The sequence below is a fragment of the Nylanderia fulva genome, unplaced genomic scaffold (assembly GCF_048542155.1).
Source record: "Nylanderia fulva isolate GAGA-0341 unplaced genomic scaffold, ASM4854215v1 Scaffold7, whole genome shotgun sequence".
Classification (NCBI taxonomy): domain Eukaryota; kingdom Metazoa; phylum Arthropoda; class Insecta; order Hymenoptera; family Formicidae; genus Nylanderia; species Nylanderia fulva.
This window is the reverse complement of record NW_028190807.1, coordinates 1,873,413-1,895,095: the sequence shown is the minus strand read 5'-3', so window position 1 is coordinate 1,895,095 and position 21,683 is coordinate 1,873,413. Positions and strand designations below refer to the sequence as shown.

Below are 21,683 nucleotides of genomic sequence, written 5' to 3'. Positions count from 1 at the left end.
AGAATTTTTACTTTTGATAAAGGATGCGTTTGATGTTACGTTAGGAGAACACGAACCAGGCGAGAACACTTGTGCTCCTTTTGCTGCTTTGAAAGAGTTATGACGTGAAGCGAGGAATCATCCACCAATCAGTAATCAGTATCAGGATCAGGATATTAAATGTCCCTAAGTTAATTTTCCCCTAACTAAAAAGTCATTTCTCACAATTGGCCATACTGTCAAGCCCCTTTCGACATCTTGACGGCTACGGTTACGCGTGCATGTGCTCGCGTATTTATTTAGCCGCATATTTAATACGATTTAATCTCTATCATTGGAATTTTATTAGAGTGAAACATATTCATAGTTTGTCAAAATGCAGGTGCCACCAATTTTCATGGAATTGCCGTTAGACGACCAGGTAAATATACAAAATTAAATGACGTGGTTAACATTAATTTCCTTAGATATTCACCTTCAATATGTATTTGTAAAAGCCGGATTAGAATGTAACGGGTTATTTGCAACTTTAATTATTTTTTCTAATTTTTACAAAATAGATTTCAGTTCTGTGTAAAAACACAGCTCTTATACAGGGTGTCCCAAAATTAATAGTAAACCTGTTGATGGCAGATTCCTGGCATCATTTGGAGACGATTTTTCCTTAGCAAAAATGTCGAGGAAGACTATCATTTTTTTGCACTTTCCCAATTTTTGCCATCATGCATCTTCGTGATTAAGCCTTAAATTAAAATTCTATTAAAGTACTTTACATGAAATTAATAAAAGAATGTGATTTTGTTAATATTTTATTTCCACAAGACTTAGTTTGCAAAAAACCCCTTACTTTCAACTACTTATAACTCGAAAATTATTGATGCCTCGACGTTTTATATATTTATATATTTTATACGTTTTATATACTAATTGAATATTATAATCAGGCACAAGAACTGAGGGTATATTTTAAAAGCCTCGGTGCAGAAATTAGCGAAGAGAAATCTCCTAAAGGTATAGAAGATGATTTACACAAAATTATTGGAGTATGCGAAGCATGTTTCAAAGAAGGAAACGAAAACGAAATAGAAACTGTATTGAATGATATTGTTTCTATCATGATTTTGGTAAGTTTGGCATACTTTATTCTCATTACTACAAATAATAAATGTTTGTGCAATTTCTTTTTATCTTTATATATTATATTGTTATTATTTCAGATACCTACGGAACGCGCTGAAAATTTAATTTTAGCATTCTGTGAGAAACTTGTAAAAGCACCTGGATACAAGCTTGGATTAGTTTGCTTAAAAGCGTAATATATCTTTTATGTTCTTGTATTTACTTTGTTTTAATTTAACATATTTAGTTTAATATATTAACAAATGATTTGTGTTTACAGATTATGGCTATTATTTCAATCTCTTGCTGATGATTCTCCAATGAGATATCATGTTTATTATCACTTGGTACAAATAGCTCGCAATGTTGATCAAGTAAAAGCTGTGTACAGTGGAATAGATCAATTAAAGCAGCAATTTGCTTCCTTTCCACCATCAAATGAACAAATGCAGAAATTACTACGTTTGTTACATGAAGTTCTTTTAAGTTGCAAACAGGGGTAACTATCTTCATCTTTATTTTATGCTTGATACAGAAAATATTTAATTCTTAAAAAAAAGAAATAATTATGTTTATATAGAAATATATATTTTATTTTAAAAAAACTATAATCTTTTAGAGAACAAGCAGCAGCTGTCATGGTGGAATTGTTAGGAACTTATACAGCAGAAAATGCTTCCGCGGCAAGAGAAGATGCTCAACGTTGTATATTAGCTGCATTAGCAGATCCTAATACATTTTTACTAGATCCACTGTTGGCTTTAAAACCTGTGAGATTTTTAGAAGGCGAATTGATACACGATTTACTTCTTGTGTTTGTACAAGATAAATTGCCAGCATATTTACATTTCTATCAACATCATAGAGAATTTGTTGAGCATCAACTTGGTACATAACAACTTACAAAGCCATTAAAAATATTGAATTAATTTAGGCAGTAAGATTGATTATGCATCTTTCCCTTTCTTTTATAGGATTAAATCATGAGCAAAATATGAAGAAGATGAGGTTGTTGACTTTTATGCAACTTGCAGAAACAAATCCAGAAATGTCTTTTGATACAATACAAGAAGAATTACAGATTAGTGAATCTGAAGTAGAAAGCTTCATAATTGATGGTAAGCTGTTTTTACTTGACTTATTATATATTTATTACTTTAATATTTGTAGAAAATATATTCTTTTGCTATAAGTCATATAATTGTGTCCTGTTTACATAATAGTTTTCACTATTGATTCATTCAAGTGAAAATTGACTTAAACCAGGACATATTAAATGGATCTGTACTGACTTGGTTGAATTGTATTTTTACTGAGTTATCGAGACGTTCAACAATTTGTTACTATTTAATGTAAAAGAGATAGAAATTACTTTTTCTCGTGTGATATAAATAATATTAATGCAATAATTATTGCTTATTCTAGTTTTGAAAACTAAACTTGTAAGAGCTCGCATGGATCAGGCTGGCCGCAAAGTGTTAATCTCTAGCACAATGCATAGAACATTTGGTCGTCCACAATGGATGCAATTACGAGATCTACTTGTTTCGTGGAAAGCTAATCTTTCAGCTGTGCAAGATGGAATGAAGACTGTAGCTGCTGCACAGATGGAACTTGTAGCAAAAAATAAAGCTAGTCTTGTTCACTGACAGTATCGAAAAATTCCACATGTGGGTAGTACACGAAATGATATATAATTGTAATTATATATACATATATGTCCAAACACAAATAATAGGAAGTTTTAAATATTTGAAACAATTTTTTTCTAATATATACCAAACATTTATACAATTATCTCATCAAATTTAGTTACAAAATGATGTAAACAAATAAAAGAACAGAAATAACTTATGTTGCAGTATTACATTTGTATCTGAAGATTTATAAAACAAGTCTGTTATATGTATAAAGGAAATTTTTTTAATAAAATTATGAATATACATTTATATTTAATGTACAAAAGAAAAAGTTTGTTAGCTATTTCATATTACATTCTTTTATGTAAATTAGCTCTGCAAGGTAAATAATGTTAGGTTATGACTAAGATTTTTATAATATGCAAAATATATTAAAAATTGGTAGTCACAATTTCAATCTTTTTAGTAGTTTTTCATGCACATTTATAATTTTTTATTTTTAAATCAATAATGGTTCATACAATAATCAAGTAATAATGATCATAAATTTATTCGTAAGTTAAAGAAATAAAAATGTATATGTGTGTGTGTGTATATATATTACTTCTCTCTTATGAATAAATTATAATCATATTGCTCGATTACATAAACTATTGTTGATTTAAAAATTACAAAGAGAGATTACATCAGCGTTTACATAATATTTAAAATGGTTTTATTAACCATTCAAAGCATATACAGACACACATGCACAATCAATCAAATTATAATTTACAAAAAAGTATAAAAATTAATATTACATTTCATATATTACATTTTTCCCCTTAATGTATAGAAAAAAATTTATTAGAATATATTGCATTTTGAAAATTTTTTACAAGTAATATTTTTTGAAAATGTCTCATGAAAAATAAATTTAAATCGATAATATGCCTTTTTAAATAAATAAATGTATGTGTGTGAATGTGCATGTAATGTTCACATAAAAGCAGAAACATATGAAATATTTCATCTGATTTTTGCTAAATCAGGGTATTGCTATCATAAAATACAGAAAGAGAAATTTTTTTACACAGCATATTTTTAATAACATTTAATCAAAAATGTATATTTTTTAAATTAATTGCAGACAAAAAGTTATCAAAGTTATTTTATAATAAAATAATGTTATTAGAAATATTTTTAACGATCTGTTTTAAATCTTAACTTTTATGTAAAAAATTACATAGTGAATATAAATCCCCTTTCTCCTATTTTATATATATATATATATATATATATATATATATATATATATATATAATTATAATTACGCACTTGCACTGTGTCTTTTCATACATTATATTAATTATTATAATTCTCTTTATAAAATATTTGTATTTATATGCATAATTGACACCATTTTTGCATTTATCAATAGTGCTTTAATTTTCAATATAAGAAAAAATGTTGTAAAATGTTTGTAACAATATAACTATGATGAATATTAGCAATGAAATGTAGTGCATAAACAATTATTTACTATCGATTACAATTACAGCACTATGAGTTGAATATAGCCTTTAAATTGCAATTTGAAGTAATGATAATAATAAAATTCAGTCTGCTGTGTATAGTACATCAATAAACATGATATATTATATCAAAAACATTGAAAAGTGCCGAGTGGATCTTCGTCATGCATGACAAGTCAGATCTGAGTAGAAAACCTGGGACGTGGTAAGTCTCCAAACACTGTATCACCATGGACACTTTTAGCTAAGGCTTTAATTGAAGCTCGAATATTGTGCGGATCTAACGGATCGGTTGGCAACTGTAATTTTAAATATATAAATTTTTAATTATATATAATATTTAATAACATACAGGGTTTGTCCGGAAAGTAATGCGTCGCATTTTTTTGTGACGCGACTATACATCGCAGAGCGATGGGACCGGTTGGGGAGGAAGGGGGGTACCCTTAGCTTTCCAACGGTAGGTCGCTCAATTGTTTCCATGCGCTTGGAGGGTTAGGACGGCTTATTCTGTGAACCTCTGCTTAGTGGTCGCGTCGAACTTGTGATGGAGAGAACGATAGAGCAACGCTATGCGTTCAATAATTCCGACATTAAGCGAACATTCATTCGACGGTCTGAATTCAATAATTGGCGCACACGAGTCACATTGTCGTCCGTTCGCGATGTTGACGGGCGTCCTGCGCGGGCCTCGTCGGCGACCTCCTTCCGACCTTCTCTAAACATCTTGTGCCATCTGTTTGACTGCGATTTGGAAAGGCAATCGTCCCCGAAAACTTTCTTGAGCATTTCAAAAGTTTCCAGCGGCGTCTTGTCCAGCTTCACGCAAAACTTTATCGCATAGCGTTGCTCTATCGTTCTCTCCATCACAAGTTCGACGCGACCACTAAGCAGAGGTTCACAGAATAAGCCGTTCTAACCCTCCAAGCGCATGGAAACAATTGAGCGACCTACCGTTGGAAAGCTAAGGGTACCCCCCTTCCTCCCCAACCGGTCCCATCGCTCTGCGATGTATAGTCGCGTCACAAAAAAATGCGACGCATTACTTTCCGGACAAACCCTGTATCTTATATAGAGATCTACATATCATAATATTGAGATTTCTTAAATAAACAATTAAATAAGTATGTAGTCACGAAAAAATAAAAACTGTAGGTACCCTTTGCAATACAATATCGAAAATGAAAAGTTTTATAGAATATTACCTGATCATCATTTTGGTCCTGTACTGCACGGCGAATAGATGGAAAAGCAGGTACAGTGACTGGTAGTGACTTAGCTAAAGTGGAGTGACCATCTCGTTGACCTCTTGGCATATGAATCCCTTCATTTTGACTTGAATCTGAACAAATAATTATATTAATATAAATCTATATAAATTATTACTGTATAGTTTTATTATTAAAAATCGATAATACATCGTACCATCGGTATCAGATCCCTCTTCCGAAGACCACTGATGTAATTGATTAGCTGCATCTGTATCTTCTATTCCCTCAAAAGGAAACAACGCTTCTGTATCGAAACTGGCTGATTCTTTAGTACAAATATATAATGGATTTTTCTTCTTCGTATTTTCATTCTGTAAAATTTATTATTCAGGCATATTAATAATTATAATAATAATGAGATATTTGCAAATAAATCAAATAGTGCTTGGAAAATTTAAAATAGCAAAAGTGACTTACATTAGTAGAATCTTTAGAAGTATTTTTAGCAATGATATCACTTTTAACATTCAAATCAGTAGAAATTTTCACATCATTGAATACTAAATTGGACTTGGGATTAACTGTATTAGCTGCAGAGGTAGTTAAAGTATTCTTAAAGCTGTCAGGAATTACTGGTGAAATTTCTACATCACTAGTTACCCTATTTATCTCTTCTCCTCTAGACACTAATCTAATAATGAACAAAAAAAATTACATGATTATTATTGCAAAAACAATGTGTGGTAACAAACTTGCAAAATAATTTACTGTTAAGGATCATACTTTGATAACAGTCTATGATCGTTATGCGCTCTTTCACGAAATTGTTCCAATAGCTGATATTGTTCCGCAGTAAACGCACATATTTTATTTTCTATTGCTACTGTTTGACGTTGTACAGCCTCCTCCAATTGTTGTTGCAATCCACCTAGGGCCACTTGAACTGTGTTAGGTAATTGTGAAACTAGATAAGTAAAAAAGAAAATATATAACATTTAATCTTATATTGAAGATTATTTTGTCAAATACAATAAAATTAGATGTTGTCAACTGTTCACTCACCAGAAAATTTATTAGGCTGTTGTAAATAGTCATCAAGATCTTCTAAACTGTGATTAATTACTATCCTAAACACTGGACTGTAATCTGGATTTGATTTTAATTTATTTATTTCTTCAGGAGATAACTAAAATGGAAGAAAAATATGATTACCATGTTGTTGATAGTAAATAAATAGGTAGAGCAAGTTAATGCATTAAATGAGAAAAACTTATTTATACAGTATGTACATGTGTAAGAGGAATTTCGTCAACTTGTAAATTATCATATCCTGATATGTCTGAAACTTACAACGATATTGCTATTAATGAGGACTAAAGCAGCACCATGTTCTCTATGGACAGCGTGGGTATAAATTGAGCAATTATAACAACGATGTATAATCCATGTTCCAATATTTCTTATTTCCACTAAACCAGGTTGTTCTTTAGTAATAGTCTCCAATTCTGGTACACTAGCTAGATCCTGTAAAAAAAATTAAAAACCAATCTTTACAATACTTAAATATTACATAATATATCTAATTCTAATTGTTTTGTTGCAATTATGATTAGACAATATATTGACTATAATATATATAAACTGTTCTTGCAAATTTTATTTTGAAAAAATATAAAAAGAACAAGTCTCCTTAAATACTTTTTATGAGATAAAGAAAGATGTTGTACAAAAGTTTTTTAATTATTAATATTTTTGTACAAATGTTAGATAAAACATTTTGTATGCAACAATCACAAAGAATATACAAAAGATAAAAGATAACATTTGACAAGTGTCAAACAACTAAAAAAAATGATTGCCTCAAGTTATTATCATTACATATTGTAAGAAAATCACAATTTCAATAAATTCAAACTTATGATTTTGAGTTAAGAAACATTTTTTCTTGTATTTATAACGTGGACAAATAGATGCATATCGATCATAATTAACTTTGCTATAAAAACCGAGGAAGAGAAAAAAATGAACGACATAAACTTGCGCATACATATACATATTCGCAAATTTCATTACTTTTTTAAATTATTTTTTTCTCGAATTTTTAATCGTATTCACAGCTTCAAGAAAAAGAAAGAGAGAGAAAAATTGGGTATTTACTTCGCGAAAGAAGGCATCGGCTCGTTCCAGATCAGTCATCTCGACGTTGTCGATATTAAGCCGCTGCAGTTCGGTGCTCCTGGATCTGATGGACACGTTCAGGCACTTGCAGGTGATGTGCATCTTGAGAAATGAGCGAGTAATTAAGGAGCGCTGGTTTTTTTTCTTTCAGAACTCGGAAATGCGCGGTCCGCCACTTTGACCCATGCACTCGCAGCACTCTCGATCGAAAAATCGGTTCCGTTGTTTTTCTCCGTTCTCGAGAATTCGTCTTCGGAGATCCTTGATCAACCTACTCGGAGTACTCGGCTGAAAACAGCTGATCTCTCGCTCGGAGGGAAGCGGGATTCTGTCGCGCGCTTTTGCTCCACTCGCGAATTTCTTGACGACTCGCCGGCTCGATTTTTCGAAAGAGATACGGGAGAATAAAATAGAACAACGAGATGATGAGCTTCTGCCGATGTTTCGTTCAAAAAAGCTGCCGTCTCGCAACAATCAATATATATATATATATATATATATTATATATGTGTGTATATATATACATATATATATGTATATATATAGGAGCCTCGGTTTTAAAAAATTCTGAGCGACGAAGCAAGTGGATCGTTATTGTTTCACAAACAATTCGTAAAGGATGTTCGAATAATCGGATCGCATGCCTCCTTTATTACAATGTTTACTTTCACTCGTATATATGTTTACATCGAAGCAGGGAATCGGTCGGAATGTGTTATTCGCACACGATGTCGTCGTCGTCGGGCGATCCTGTTGATATGTATGTGGCGACACGACGAGAGAGGGAAGGCGAGTGTTTATGAAAATTTTCGGCGACCCGGAGAGCGAGACTAAAAATAAATGCGATTTATAGACGTGCGCAGTGGCGACGGCGACGATCGCAAAGCCGAACAAAAACACACTCGCTAGTCAATTGATCGACTGAAGAGCGATTAGCGCGACAAAGACAAAGCATACTGTAATTTATATATATGTATTGGAAATTTTATATACTGCTTCTGTACCGGAATATTATTTGCATAAACATTAAATTACAGAATCGGTTGGACACATTTTTCAGCTGCACTTTTTCTCCCTCTCTCTCTCTCGCCAAAAACAATATATATATATACTTATTGTTTCCCTTTAAATCCAGAAGAAAGTGCAATTAAAGATTGAACCTATATATATTTATTATTGGTTTTATCACATTTTCTGAACACAATTTTAGTCTGGTTTTTATTTTATTTTAAATGTCAAACACGTAAAAAAAGTGTGTAATTATTCGAAAAAAAACTTGTATACAATATATATATTGTATGCAAAATATATATATATATATATATATGTTTATAGATCTAGCTACACTTTTTACAGTCGCACGTCTGATCGTTTCTCATTAAAATCTGAAATCTACAGTAGTTTTATTTTAAATATAAAAAGGAGAAAAAAGAGTGTACGAGATAATTAAAAAAAAAATAAAATAATAAAATTTATTAACATATATCAAGAACCGGTAAGCTTACATATTGACTTATGAAGTTACAATGGCCTTGAAAAGTGTTATTTGCGAGCTTCATTAAATACGTGTTATCGTTATAATTTTGTTTCTCCGTGTTCGTGAATAGATGAATATTTATCTTTACGAAAGAACTTTTTTGTAGCGCACTTGTGGTTGTTAAATCTACGTTATCTTCTATTATTATCGTTAAAACAGGAATTATATATATCTGCGTATTTGTAGTTTACAGAGAATAGCCCGATAAAAAGATTGAGTTGTTATTATTTGAGAGATTAAAATTTGATAACGAAAAACGTGAGATATATATATGCGTATAGGATTTATAATCAATTTTATATATCTTATTGACATATAAAATATTTTATCATTGAGAACAATTTTGTGTCAATAATCTGACAATGAGCTGATGACTAATGTTTTAATAATTTCAACTGCTCCTCTCTTTTATAGATATTTGTACTTACTAATAAAAAAAAAATATATATATATATATATATATATATATACATAGAATATTATCATTATATTATCATATTGAGAACAATTTCATATCAATAATCTGAGCTGATGACTAACGTATATGTTTTAACAATTTTAACAGCTCTTTTATAGATATTTATACTTATACTAATGAAATATATAAAATATATTTAGCACAGAACTCTCTAATAAAGACAACTAATTTTAGACTTGTTTATTGATATTTTTATTTATTTTTCATAAATGCATTTATTATATACATATATCACAATTCTAATTAGTAATAAAATAATATGTATATTATAAATTGTATATAGTGGTCAATATACACAATATATATACAATATATCATTCATATTTACACAATATTTGTGTCAGTAGAATGTCAAATCTAAGCTCTAATGTGTATTTAGAGAGAGTATTAAAAAATGCTTCTATGCTGGAATGTGTTTTAAAAAATGTTATTTTTAATTGTCATATTCCATTTTCAATTTAGAGGTTTCTTCCTTTAACTTGAAATACTCATTAAAACGTATTGCAGCATATCTGAAAACAATTTAAAAAAATGTATTGTACATATAATTTCAGAAAAAAGATATTTAATTAATATAGTTCTACTCTACTTTATTAAAGAAATTAATTCATTGTTTACTATTTTATCAAACTTGACATTCTTGTATTTTTTTGTTCTTTGCAACAAGTATTTATACTTACTCCAAAAAATCAAAATCAATATGTGAATGCTCACTTTGGATGAGAGCCCAACAGCCCCAAAAGAAATGTGGCAAGGGAGCAAATTTAGTAACTTGCCAGTACAATTTATTAATTTCTTTCTCAGACACATTACTAGTCACATTATACCTTTGAAGATATTCTTTCAACCATGCTTTTTGAAAATTTTCATTTGGATATAAAGAATAATCTGGCTCATCAATACCTTAAATATATGTGTGTAAAATCTTATATAATGCACAGACACTTAATTAATTAGAAATGAAGCAAATAAATACCTTTTTTAATTCAGTACTTTTGAAGTGAAAGAAAACATGAAATACTTTGAAAAATAGTATATAATTACCAGCAAATTCCGCAAAGTGATTAGTTATATCAAATGCTTGATAGTTGAATGCGGTATATTCATAATCGATGAAAACAACATTCTCCTGTTCCTGATTGTACAGTACATTTCCTAATAAAAGATCATTGTGAGCGTATACTACAGGACTATTCACTTTTGAAAGTGTTTTCTCCAATAAATAATATTCCTTTTCTAATTCTGCATATGGTAAAATCAACATTTCAAACCTTAAAGTAAAAGATATTATAAGAATTGGAGCAAATGAATATTTTCTGAATATATTTTAGATGATATCCAGAAAAAGATTCTAATTCATAATTCTTGCTTACTTTTCTTGCTTGAGAGGATCTGAAAACTTTTTGGGCATAATTTGCATAAATTTCTTTGTTTTTTCCCAAATAAAAGCTTTCTTCGACTCAGGTCCAGTTTCAGGCTCAAGACTATGCATATCAGCCATACGTCTTGCAATTAATGGATACACTTTCGGGTCCCTAATTGTTTCTAAAGTTAGAGTTTCACCTTCCAAGAATTGATAGGCAAATCCATTATTAAATGTAGCATAAATGCAATGAGTATAGCCAGCCTTGTTCAATATCTATACAAAAATATTTATTCCATATATATTATAATTACTGACCATATATGTTAAAGTATATTGGTCAAACATAAATACATAAATTTGAAAGTTTTAATTAATTACAACAGTAATATGAGAAAATAGAATATAATAATATATAAAATTAATAAAATCTTTACCCGAATATTTTTTAATTCATCTTTTCTATCAATCAGTAAATCCGAATTATTACCATAAATTCGAATCAGGACCATATCTGTATAATGCCCTGCATACCAAACTCCTACCAATTTATTTGTTTTTCCATCGGTAAATGGCTAATACAAAAGAAAAAAATATTTATAATTATTGATCTTATCAAGTATATTTGTAAACAATTATTAATATTAAAGATATTTAATAAAATTAATAAAGATGATTAATATTATATACAAATATGTTTTCTACAAAAAACAACTGTCACATATTAATGAGAAAAATGAATATTTATCAATAAATAAATGTTTAATAAAAATGTGTATAAATAGAGGCAAATAATCATATTTTTTTAAAAAGACATATATATTATTTATCTTTGATAGATTTTATATTATTATATATATTATAAAAATAATTTTGATTATTGTATTACCTTGAAATTCAATTCTTGTATAGGCCAGGATGGTCTAATCCTCTTTATAACATCTCTTGCACCATCGATAATTTTATCTTCATCTATTGTAATGTTAAGATATTCTTCACATACATTCATAGTTTGATGTACGATTTATGGAAACAAGTTTCCTTTTTAAGTATTAATTTTATTTAAATACTTTTTTCTTTTCTCATTAAAATATTAATAAAATATTGTTAAAATATTAAATATAGCTGAAATTTGTTTATATAAAGTTGTAGATAAAATTTGAATTTTAGAAACTTGGAGTATATACTTTCTCTGTATAAAAAGGAATAAAATATATAGATTTTTTGGGGAGATAAAAAATTGCTACAAGCACATAAGATATTATTTCATTAAGAAATCTATATATAATAAAGACAAAATTGTGTACACAGCCAGATACTGATGCACAATAGTAACAGATGTGTGTGAAAATTGTTATAAACTATATGATCTCTACGGTTGACCCACTGTGACTGAAGAAGGAAATCCGGTCACACGTGCTCTTATATCACTCATAATGATAAAGTGGTGGTAGCCAATTGAAGAAAATTACGATATTGAAACTGTGCATATATTAACTTAATCATTCATCTATAAAATTGATATTCTACATCAGAGAGCTCATTTTATTGTTTCTACATATTTCGCGTGTAATCGATAAACGTGTGCAAAATATGATTCTTTTGACAAATTTTTGAAACATTTGACGCATAAATACATAAAGCTTTAAACTAAATGTATTATGTGATGACCTTGCTTACGTGTAACAATTTTAGCAATTATTTATAATTGTCGATTACATAGTTTTTTTTACACACGTCATTTTCATGTCCACGTCATGGAATGACACATTTCACTTTTCTGTGAGGCGAGATATTGTCAGCATTGAGCTAATCGAGTGCAGTTTTTTGATCATGATAATTTCGTCATCGATTATTATGCGAGCGTCATTAGATGCTCGATGCTCGGTAATGCGTGTTTATATTATAGTTGTATAACACCTGCTGCTCTGTCAAAACATCACTTTTTTGGCGCGTTCTCATATTACAATCGCAGACTATCGATTGCGAATTTTGAGTTTGCAGCTGAATTCGTGTAGTTACGTTTTGTCCAATAGCAGAGTTTCTATTCTAGGAACAAAAATCTCATTAAAATCCATGTTTTCTATTGGTTTCGAAAGGTGAAGCCTCGATAACGCGACAGCCAATAAATGATCTCCTCGTCTGATCGAACGACGTTGATTGACCAATCGGAATTAAAGATTGTTTGCAGATTTTCGAATGCAACTTTGAAAAATGTGTGAAGATGTGCGATTATCGCGTCAAAATGGCTCCAGTTCATCTCGATTAATGATTAATGGCGGGAGAGCCAAATCACATCACACGCTCGTTTCACATGTCGTTATTTAATTTTTCTATCATTTTATCTTCTCTATAATCTTATAACATTCTTTGACAGTTCACTATTTAATATCGTTATTCCATGTGTCAATGTGCGACATACTTGACATGACATGTTCCTAACCTGAATGTTATATAGGATGTTTTACTTGCGTTAAATGTGTTATGTTACTGTACGTACGTAATGTATATTTGTCTGTTTGATTTTTTTCTTTTTAATGACGTTTCATATTTATTTGCATATAATTCTAGAATTTTATTAATATATGTATGTTTTGTAATTTTCAAAGATTCTACTGTTTACACTGCCACACACTGCCTAGTTGAACATAGTGTGTGTTTGATATAATAATTGTCTCAAAGAGATAAAATAATCGAATGAAACGCATTATATGCGTGAATTTCTTGTGGCTGTTTAAAAATTGTATTAATAATGTCAAAGAAGGTGCTTGGTCAAAAGAATATCCAATCTACAATTGTGGGATTTTTAGCAAAGACAACAAATAAAAAGAATATTCTGCAGTCTAGGTAAATCAAATTTATTGGACTTTAAGAAAATATCTTAAGTTATATATGTATGATACATATTAATTTTTATAAATTTGATGATTAAATATAATATATTAATAAATATATATTTATATATTTCTTAAAAGGATGATAGAAATTATTACTATTTTTTAGTACACCAAAAGTGAAAGAAGAGCAAATTGATTCAAATAATGACTCTTTCAATGATTTGTGTTCTGATAAACCAAAAAAGGTGGCTGGAGATTTGGTAACAATAAATTCAATAATAGATTTTGTAAGCTATAATTTTGTTTTATAATTATAATATTGTCATCAATTAATTTATATATTTGTATAATTTATTAAACATATGATTCACAAAACGATTAATTACAAAACAGTATTACTTAATTACAAAACAACTTATACTATTTCATTATTTTAAATTAACAGGATAATTCAGACTCATCCAGTTCAGATTCATGCACAAGTCCATTTAAAACAGAAGCAAATAAGATTCATGACATATTGGAACCATATTATGTTGAAAATTCAATAGAAGAAAAAGAAAGAATTGAGAAAGAAATAAAATCTTCACACACAAAGCCATATTATGTTGAAAATTCAATAGAGGAAAAGGAGAGAATTGAAAAAGGAACAAAATCTTCAAATCTCTTACAGAAGAATACAGAAGAATATTCTGCAAATACTTCTTTTATTCCTGAATCTTCTGATAGTGAGGAAGATAGAAAAAATGTTAAAAAATGTTTGCAGTTAAATCGAAAATCAAACAAAGTAGAAAAAGATGAGAAAAAACAGACTATTATATCAGAAATTAATCACTATACTGAATGTAATAGCAAACATTTTCCTCCCAACAGTCCAACATTAAATAGAGAAAAATCTAATGAGGTCACTAATGCTACACCAAAAAATATAGAAAATGAACATCTATGGACTCCTAAGAAGAAACACATCAGTAATAAACAAAAGACCAATAATATAATTTCAGATTCTGATACCGATAGTCCTCGCTCAAAGTGCAGTAGCAAGGAATCCCCAAGAAAGGAATGGGTAGGCCCTGATCCTAGATTAAATCTTAAAGATTTAGGTTTAAATAAGCAGTTAAATTCATGGATTGAATCTATTCGAAAGAAACCAGTAATGTCCACAATACCTGTAAGTTTTATATTGTAAATTAATATTGATTAATGTGAGATATCAGAAATAGATATTAATTACTTATTTATTTCTGATTATTATATGTAGACTACAAAGGATAAGTTGCTGCAAAGACACGAAAATTTAAAGGATCTTCAAATTGAAATTCTTGATAAATTCTATATTGCACTTGAATTGATCCCATTACCAGTACTGGAACAATTTCCAAAGTTTGATCGAGATGCTTTCATAAAATTACAAGGCCTACATCGACATGTAAAAGCTAAAATGCGTTTAATGCAGACAAGATTATCAAAATTACAAAAAGAAGATGAACATGATGCATCCATATTTTCGGAAACGCCTGAATCTTTGTCATCAAATGAAAAACCAGTTTCACAGAGTTATTTGACAAATAATGATTTTGATACATCGAGTACCTCAATATCTAAAATAATAGACTGTCATGAAAACTTATCAAATATAATGGAATCACATACAAAGAAGCATGATAGTAATATGGAATCCACAATAGCAATTAAATCATTTGAAACTACAGTTCCAAATAAGAAGAGCACTTTTCAATTAAAAAGACCTATCAAAACAGTATTAAGTACTCAAGTTTCTAAAACAATAGCAGAAATGTGGGAGAAGGATCAACAAATGTCAATGACAGTAGATTCTTCAATAGATACTGACAATGTTTCCTTATCCATACAGGATACATTTAATGACAGTATTAAGACACCACCAAGGACTGAAATAAATACATCTATGCAAATAAACAGCATTAAAGAAAGTCCAAATAATTGGATTAATACTAGTAATTCTCAGGGTAAGATAGATAATACGTAAAACATTAATCCTTTTTATATTAAAGATTTTTAATGAGAAAATATTTTATAGGCAGTAGTTGTTATACAGTTCCTGCGAAAGTTAGCACATTAACACAAGAGTTGGAAAAATTTCCAGCATTGGAAGAAAATTGTAACATAGAAATAAACGATGATTCCATAGGTACAAATTTTATATACAGTTTTTGTTATACTTATGCTGCATAATCTGATAAATAATTATTTTATTTTAACCCATAGATTGGTCAGAGATTCATTGTGCACAAAGTAGTAAGCACAATGATACTAAAACAAAATCGAAATGTGAAAAAAGTAATGTCGAATATGGAAAGTTTACTGGTAATTATAAAAATGATGGTACTAGTGGAGAGTTTGATGGTTTAACTTATTCACATTCGCAAGAAATGTCAAAGGTATAAATATTTTTTTAGTAATTCCTATTTAAATTAAGCAAATATTATGCCATTATAAATAATTTTGTACATATTCATAAATTACTAATAAAAATATACTATTCCACATTTTAATTGTATTCTCTTATATTTCAGATATTTCGACAAAGGTTTGGCTTATATACATTTAGGCCAAATCAATTGCAAGCCATTAATGCAACTCTATTGGGATTTGATTGCTTCGTTTTGATGCCAACTGGAGGTGGAAAATCTCTTTGTTATCAATTGCCTGCACTTTTAAGTGTTGGAATAACAATTGTTATTTCACCCTTGAAAAGTCTTATTTTAGATCAAGTTCAGAAGCTTACTTCGCTTGATGTAAGAAAAAAAGATATATTAGACATAATAAAAATATTTAAAAAATATACATATATATTATACACATTATACAAGTTGTTGCTTTATATTATCTTCATTTTATTTTCTTAATATCTTGTAAATTTGCAGATTCCTGCAGCTCACTTATCTAGTTCTTTAACAGACAGTCAAGCGGAAGCAGTATACAGGGAACTCGCCAAAAAAGAACCCGTTCTTAAAATATTATACTTAACACCAGAGAAAATCTCCGCCTCGCCAAAATTGTGTAATACCCTAACTATTTTATACGAGAGAGAATTGCTAGCAAGATTTGTCATCGATGAAGCGCACTGCGTCAGTCAATGGGGTCACGATTTCAGACCAGACTACAAGCGATTAAAATTTCTTAGAGACAATTATCCCAAAGTGCCGACAATAGCCTTAACTGCAACGGCTACACCACGTGTTAGAACAGATATTTTGCATCAATTGGGTATGACTAATCCAAAATGGTATGTTTAATATACAACTATTGACACACATATAGGTATATACATATATTCTATTCTATTGAAATAATGACTATACTTTTAGGTTTATGTCGAGTTTCAACAGGCCTAACTTAAGGTATAGTATAATCTCAAAGAAAGGAAAAAATTGTTCCGACGAAGTTATCGCTATGGTAATGACAAAGTTTAGAAATGCATGTGGTATTGTGTATTGCTTATCACGCAAGGATTGTGATGATTATGCTGCGCAAATGAAAAAGAATGGTATTAAAGCATTGAGTTATCACGCGGGACTTACAGATAATCAAAGAAGTAACTGTCAAGGAAGATGGATCTCTGATGAAGTACGTTTTTCTTTTACATTTTTATGTCCCAACTTTTTAAATATATAATTTTTTAAAATTATAATTATACTCTGTCACATAATTGTATTCTCATATAAATATATTCTTTTTAGATACATGTTATTTGCGCGACTATAGCTTTTGGAATGGGCATTGATAAACCTAATGTACGCTTTGTAATACATGCAGCTCTGCCAAAATCTATAGAAGGCTATTATCAGGAAAGTGGCCGCGCTGGTCGTGACGGCGAGTTAGCAGAATGTATTTTGTTTTATCATTATGCAGACATGCACAGGATTAGAAAGATGATCGAATTGGATAATCCAAATCCACAAGTCATTAGTACACATATGGATAATTTATTTAAGATGGTAGCATTTTGTGAAAATACTACAGATTGTCGTAGATCACTGCAGCTTAATTACTTTGGAGAAATATTTGATAGACAACAGTGTATCTCAAATAAGACAACTGCATGTGATAACTGCAGATGCAAGGTATGTTATAGGTGTGCAAGGTATATAATAACTGCAATAACGTAATAAAATTATTACTGACTAATTTTAGGAAGAGATTACAATGTTGGATGCAACTGAAGATGCAAAAGAGATTATGAAAGCTGTACGGGATATGAATAACAGAAAGAATTGTAAACTTACCCTAATACTCTTAACAAATATTTTTAAGGGTTGCGATCTTAAAAAGATCAGAGAATTAGGTTGGTATAACCAATTCATGTGTAATAATAACTTAGTATTTTTATGACAATACATATCTAAATATTTCTTCTTGAACAACAGGTCTCACAACACATCCTTTATATGGTCGCGGCAAATCGTGGAACAAAACCAACATAGAACGTCTTTTACATTATATGGTATTGCAAGAATATTTACAAGAAAATATGTATATTAATAATGAGATTGCTTGTGCATATTTAAAAATTGGACCAAAAGCGAGTCAACTCATGACGAGAAAAGATGTAAAGGTAATATATGAAATAAAAAAAAGAGATATTTGTGGAATATAAAATGTACCATTGAATCAAAATTTGCAATATATACTTTAATTATTAATAAGCAAGTCATATATTAGCATATATTGAAGTTTTTTTATTACATCTTATTATATATTGTGTATTTTATTTAATTTCAAATAGGTACAAATCCCAATAAGAGAATCAAATAAACCTACGAGTGGCACAGCCGTAGTTTCGACAGTCACAAAGAAAACTGATAGTATTATAAAAGAATTGCAAGACCGTTGCTATGCTGAGTTGATGACAATAATACGAGGAATTGCTAATACACTGGATGTTTCTGCTTCCTCTATTATGAATATGGTAGCTGTCAGAGCTATGAGTCAACGTTTACCAGACACTGAAGAAGCCATGTTACAAATACCACACGTCACTAAAGCTAACTTTATTAAATATGGCAAAGCTCTCTTAGAGATTACACAGAAATATGCAGCAGAGAAAATTGGTATATATGTAGTATCGGAGTCTCTTTCTAGGCATTGCCTAATTCTTTTTCTCTTACGGATCTCACATATATTATATACATATAACTTGTAACGCCGAGTAAAGATTACATATTGTATATAGTATTTAATATTATTGAATAATCTATTTTTTTCAGTATTGTTAGACGAAGATAAAGATAATAAAGAACAAAATATTGATGATGATGATGATAATGATAGTACCTGGGATGACAATACTTCCAATTATTCTCGTAATAGTAGTACTAATAGTCGCCGTGGTAAGAAACGGAAAATTGGCAGTAAATCTAATAATACCAATAAAAAGTATAGACGAGGTGGCTCAAGGTAATATCAAAGTAGATGTGATTGTGTCTTTTTATATACTATTTTTATATAATAATGCATTTTTCGTATATTAGTAGCGGGTGGAGAGGAAGAGGTTCATCAAGAGGTACATCAAAAAGTTCAGCAACAAGAGTTAATGCAACTACAAAGAAGACGATAGGACTTGCAACTTTTAGTCAGTCGAAACAATATCTCGCAAATCCTAATAGATACTTGCACATTAAATAATTGTTTCCCTTTTCTGTCTCTATATATTATTTTCGAAGTTTCTGCTGCAGATGCTATTCCTATACGAATTTCGGGATACATGATGGCCAAAATTATCTATGGCGTTTTAACGATTTTATAGAATAAAACAATTTGCTAACAAATGTTTCTATGAGGAACGTTTCATGTTATATTTATATATATTCTTTAAGGATTCACGAGAAATGTATATATAAAAAATTGTTTTTGTAATAAAATATTTTTTGTAATATAAATGATTTTGTTAAGTATGCAAACACAGATAGTAAGTTACAATATACTAAAATATATAATTGATACGTCTAAGCAATATTATATCTTTATCGTCGTCTAATTGTTTCATATGGATATACAATAATAGAGAAAATAGCAGTTTAAAATTTTCACAAATAAGATTTTTTCTTTATTAACTACACACAACAATAATTTATTATTTATTTTAATTACATTAATCTAAATTATTACTACATATCTGTTTACATTATATTACTACTTAATGTAATACATTATTTACAGATTTACAAATTAGGTTGCATTATCCTACTTTGTCGATCTTCATTCCGAGTATGTTTTTTCAATAAGTCCATCACCTCATTATCAAATTCAGGTGGAGTTGGTTTCACACCAGTTGCCCAATAAAATATATCCCAATCATTCGTTGGCAAATTTATTAGTTGGTCGTACAGTCTTAATTGTGTGTCATTGAATGTATTCAAATACTTTTTTGCAAATGTGCTAAGAAGTAAACCATTCTCCAACATTCCGCGTTTACGGGACTGATATGTCAATCTAAAGTAACAGAAAATAGAATGTATCGCTAAAATATGTTTACAATTAACTTCATCAGCAGATTACATCGGAAGCAAATATAAATACATAAATAATAATTTTGATACAAATTATAATCTAATTATAACTATAAGAAATAAGCCATGTAATATGTATAATAATGAAGAATTTCTTGACTTTCTGTCAGTGTGAAATTAACTGTTCGCTGTAACAAAACTTATAATACCGTGCTCTCTTTAGATCAGCATTTTCTCCTTCACGTTCCACATAATGCGGAATGTTGGGTTCCCGCCCTTCTGGATGAATCAAATCTTGGAAATCATCTTTTTGCCTCGAGAAACTTGTCCACAAACTTCTTGTAAGCAAAAGTGGTTTGATCTGAAGCATTATTTACATTTTGTATAGAATACTTTCGTATCGTTTTTTTCATAATTAATATCCTCAAATACTTACACGGGATGTGACACGATTAGATATAATATTCATAATCACGGATAATTTTGCTGCGCATATAATCTAATAATATCTCTTGTCAAGATGCTTACATTATATGTTTATAATTTATAAGCGACAATTGACAGTTATTGCGCCGGTTTCCAGCTGTTTTTAATTTACCTTGAGCGATTTTCGATAAAATTTCGCTAATGCTTCATAGATGTCAGTAAGATCGATATCCCTCTTGGCTTTTTTTAAACTAACTCTATTTTTGAAATTTGAGTATATATATATATTTGTATATATACTCTTATCCAGTGTCATTAATAATCTTGGAAGAGGAAGATGAAGGAATAGAATAGGTACTATATATATGTTCAAAAATACAATGAAACTTCAATAAGCTTATAAATAATCTTAGTAATAATAAATAGTAATAATCACACTCAATAGTAATAATCATAATTCTTCACACGTTATACTGTAGATAAATGAAGCTGATTGTTAAAGTTGGAGTACAAAGGATTATTTATTGATAAGGAAGAAGTTTAAAAAGAAATCTAGAACATTTGAAGTCGTAAGAAGACAAAAAACCAGAAAGAAAATCGAAAGTGGACTTTTATATGAAATGTCAATGCTGTTTTGAAGTGGAAGAATAAATAATGTAAATAATCATCACAGCATATATCTACCTCAGTTGATTTCAAACATATGGATTCATATGTGGATGAAAGTCAATTCTTTATTATTTTGTATTATTAAATTATGAAGTTTAGATGGCTTTTGTTAGTAAGTTAAGACATGATAAAAATACATATAATTGCACATCTATATATAATATATACATCTATATATACATACATATTATATAGACTTTCCAAGACATATCTCACATTTCTAGAAAGAATAAAAGAAGGA

The 21,683-nt window shown here is 29.5% G+C and overlaps 5 protein-coding genes and 1 long non-coding RNA gene across 13 annotated transcripts; 3 read left to right on the top strand and 3 right to left on the bottom strand.

Moving 5' to 3' along the window:
- The first annotated feature begins 216 nt into the window (after positions 1-216).
- On the top strand, positions 217-2,952 carry eIF3m (eukaryotic translation initiation factor 3 subunit M). The gene is made up of 7 exons (XM_029307249.2): positions 217-400; positions 924-1,103; positions 1,197-1,291; positions 1,379-1,597; positions 1,718-1,986; positions 2,073-2,216; positions 2,524-2,952. Exons 1-7 carry the CDS (start codon positions 356-358, stop codon positions 2,745-2,747), a joined length of 1,176 nt encoding a protein of 391 aa, XP_029163082.1. The 5' UTR covers positions 217-355; the 3' UTR covers positions 2,748-2,952.
- A 320-nt stretch (positions 2,953-3,272) lies between these two features.
- Positions 3,273-8,510, bottom strand: PRAS40 (Proline-rich Akt substrate 40 kDa). Its single transcript, XM_029307277.2, has 8 exons — positions 7,621-8,510; positions 6,814-6,987; positions 6,526-6,649; positions 6,247-6,427; positions 5,941-6,154; positions 5,678-5,834; positions 5,458-5,594; positions 3,273-4,551 (listed from the first exon to the last, which is right to left on the bottom strand). Exons 1-8 carry the CDS (start codon positions 7,741-7,743, stop codon positions 4,429-4,431), a joined length of 1,233 nt encoding a protein of 410 aa, XP_029163110.1. The 5' UTR covers positions 7,744-8,510; the 3' UTR covers positions 3,273-4,428.
- A 1,314-nt stretch (positions 8,511-9,824) lies between these two features.
- Positions 9,825-13,001, bottom strand: eas (ethanolamine kinase 1). 5 transcript variants are annotated; one of them, XM_085488638.1, is made up of 7 exons: positions 12,327-13,000; positions 11,909-12,211; positions 11,457-11,594; positions 11,030-11,295; positions 10,701-10,927; positions 10,337-10,559; positions 9,825-10,168 (listed from the first exon to the last, which is right to left on the bottom strand). In XM_085488638.1, exons 2-7 carry the CDS (start codon positions 12,026-12,028, stop codon positions 10,090-10,092), a joined length of 1,053 nt encoding a protein of 350 aa, XP_085344764.1. In that variant the 5' UTR covers positions 12,029-12,211; positions 12,327-13,000; the 3' UTR covers positions 9,825-10,089. The 5 variants fall into 5 exon arrangements, with proteins under 5 accessions (XP_085344764.1, XP_029163078.2, XP_085344766.1 ...); XM_029307245.2 differs by having other exon boundaries at positions 11,909-12,144; positions 12,757-13,000; XM_085488640.1 differs by having other exon boundaries at positions 10,484-10,559; positions 11,909-13,001.
- A 242-nt stretch (positions 13,002-13,243) lies between these two features.
- Positions 13,244-19,777, top strand: Blm (Bloom syndrome helicase). Of its 4 annotated transcripts, none has more exons than XM_029307244.2 (16): positions 13,244-13,511; positions 13,629-13,866; positions 14,023-14,116; positions 14,302-15,027; positions 15,118-15,844; positions 15,916-16,026; positions 16,104-16,276; positions 16,412-16,633; positions 16,763-17,124; positions 17,207-17,465; positions 17,579-17,962; positions 18,033-18,183; positions 18,266-18,453; positions 18,625-18,949; positions 19,106-19,295; positions 19,370-19,777. In XM_029307244.2, exons 2-16 carry the CDS (start codon positions 13,772-13,774, stop codon positions 19,521-19,523), a joined length of 4,161 nt encoding a protein of 1,386 aa, XP_029163077.1. In that variant the 5' UTR covers positions 13,244-13,511; positions 13,629-13,771; the 3' UTR covers positions 19,524-19,777. The 4 variants fall into 4 exon arrangements, with proteins under 4 accessions (XP_029163077.1, XP_029163076.1, XP_029163074.1 ...); XM_029307243.2 differs by having other exon boundaries at positions 14,023-14,143; positions 19,373-19,777; XM_029307241.2 differs by having other exon boundaries at positions 14,023-14,143.
- Positions 19,778-19,914: 137 nt separating this feature from the next.
- On the bottom strand, positions 19,915-20,963 carry LOC114934585 (succinate dehydrogenase assembly factor 2, mitochondrial). The gene is made up of 3 exons (XM_029307246.2): positions 20,784-20,963; positions 20,557-20,708; positions 19,915-20,330 (listed from the first exon to the last, which is right to left on the bottom strand). Exons 1-3 carry the CDS (start codon positions 20,814-20,816, stop codon positions 20,060-20,062), a joined length of 456 nt encoding a protein of 151 aa, XP_029163079.1. The 5' UTR covers positions 20,817-20,963; the 3' UTR covers positions 19,915-20,059.
- On the top strand, positions 20,770-21,440 carry LOC114934586 (uncharacterized). The gene is made up of 2 exons (XR_003820311.2): positions 20,770-21,127; positions 21,253-21,440. It is a non-coding gene; the product is annotated as an uncharacterized LOC114934586 (long non-coding RNA).
- Positions 21,441-21,683: the final 243 nt, after the last annotated feature.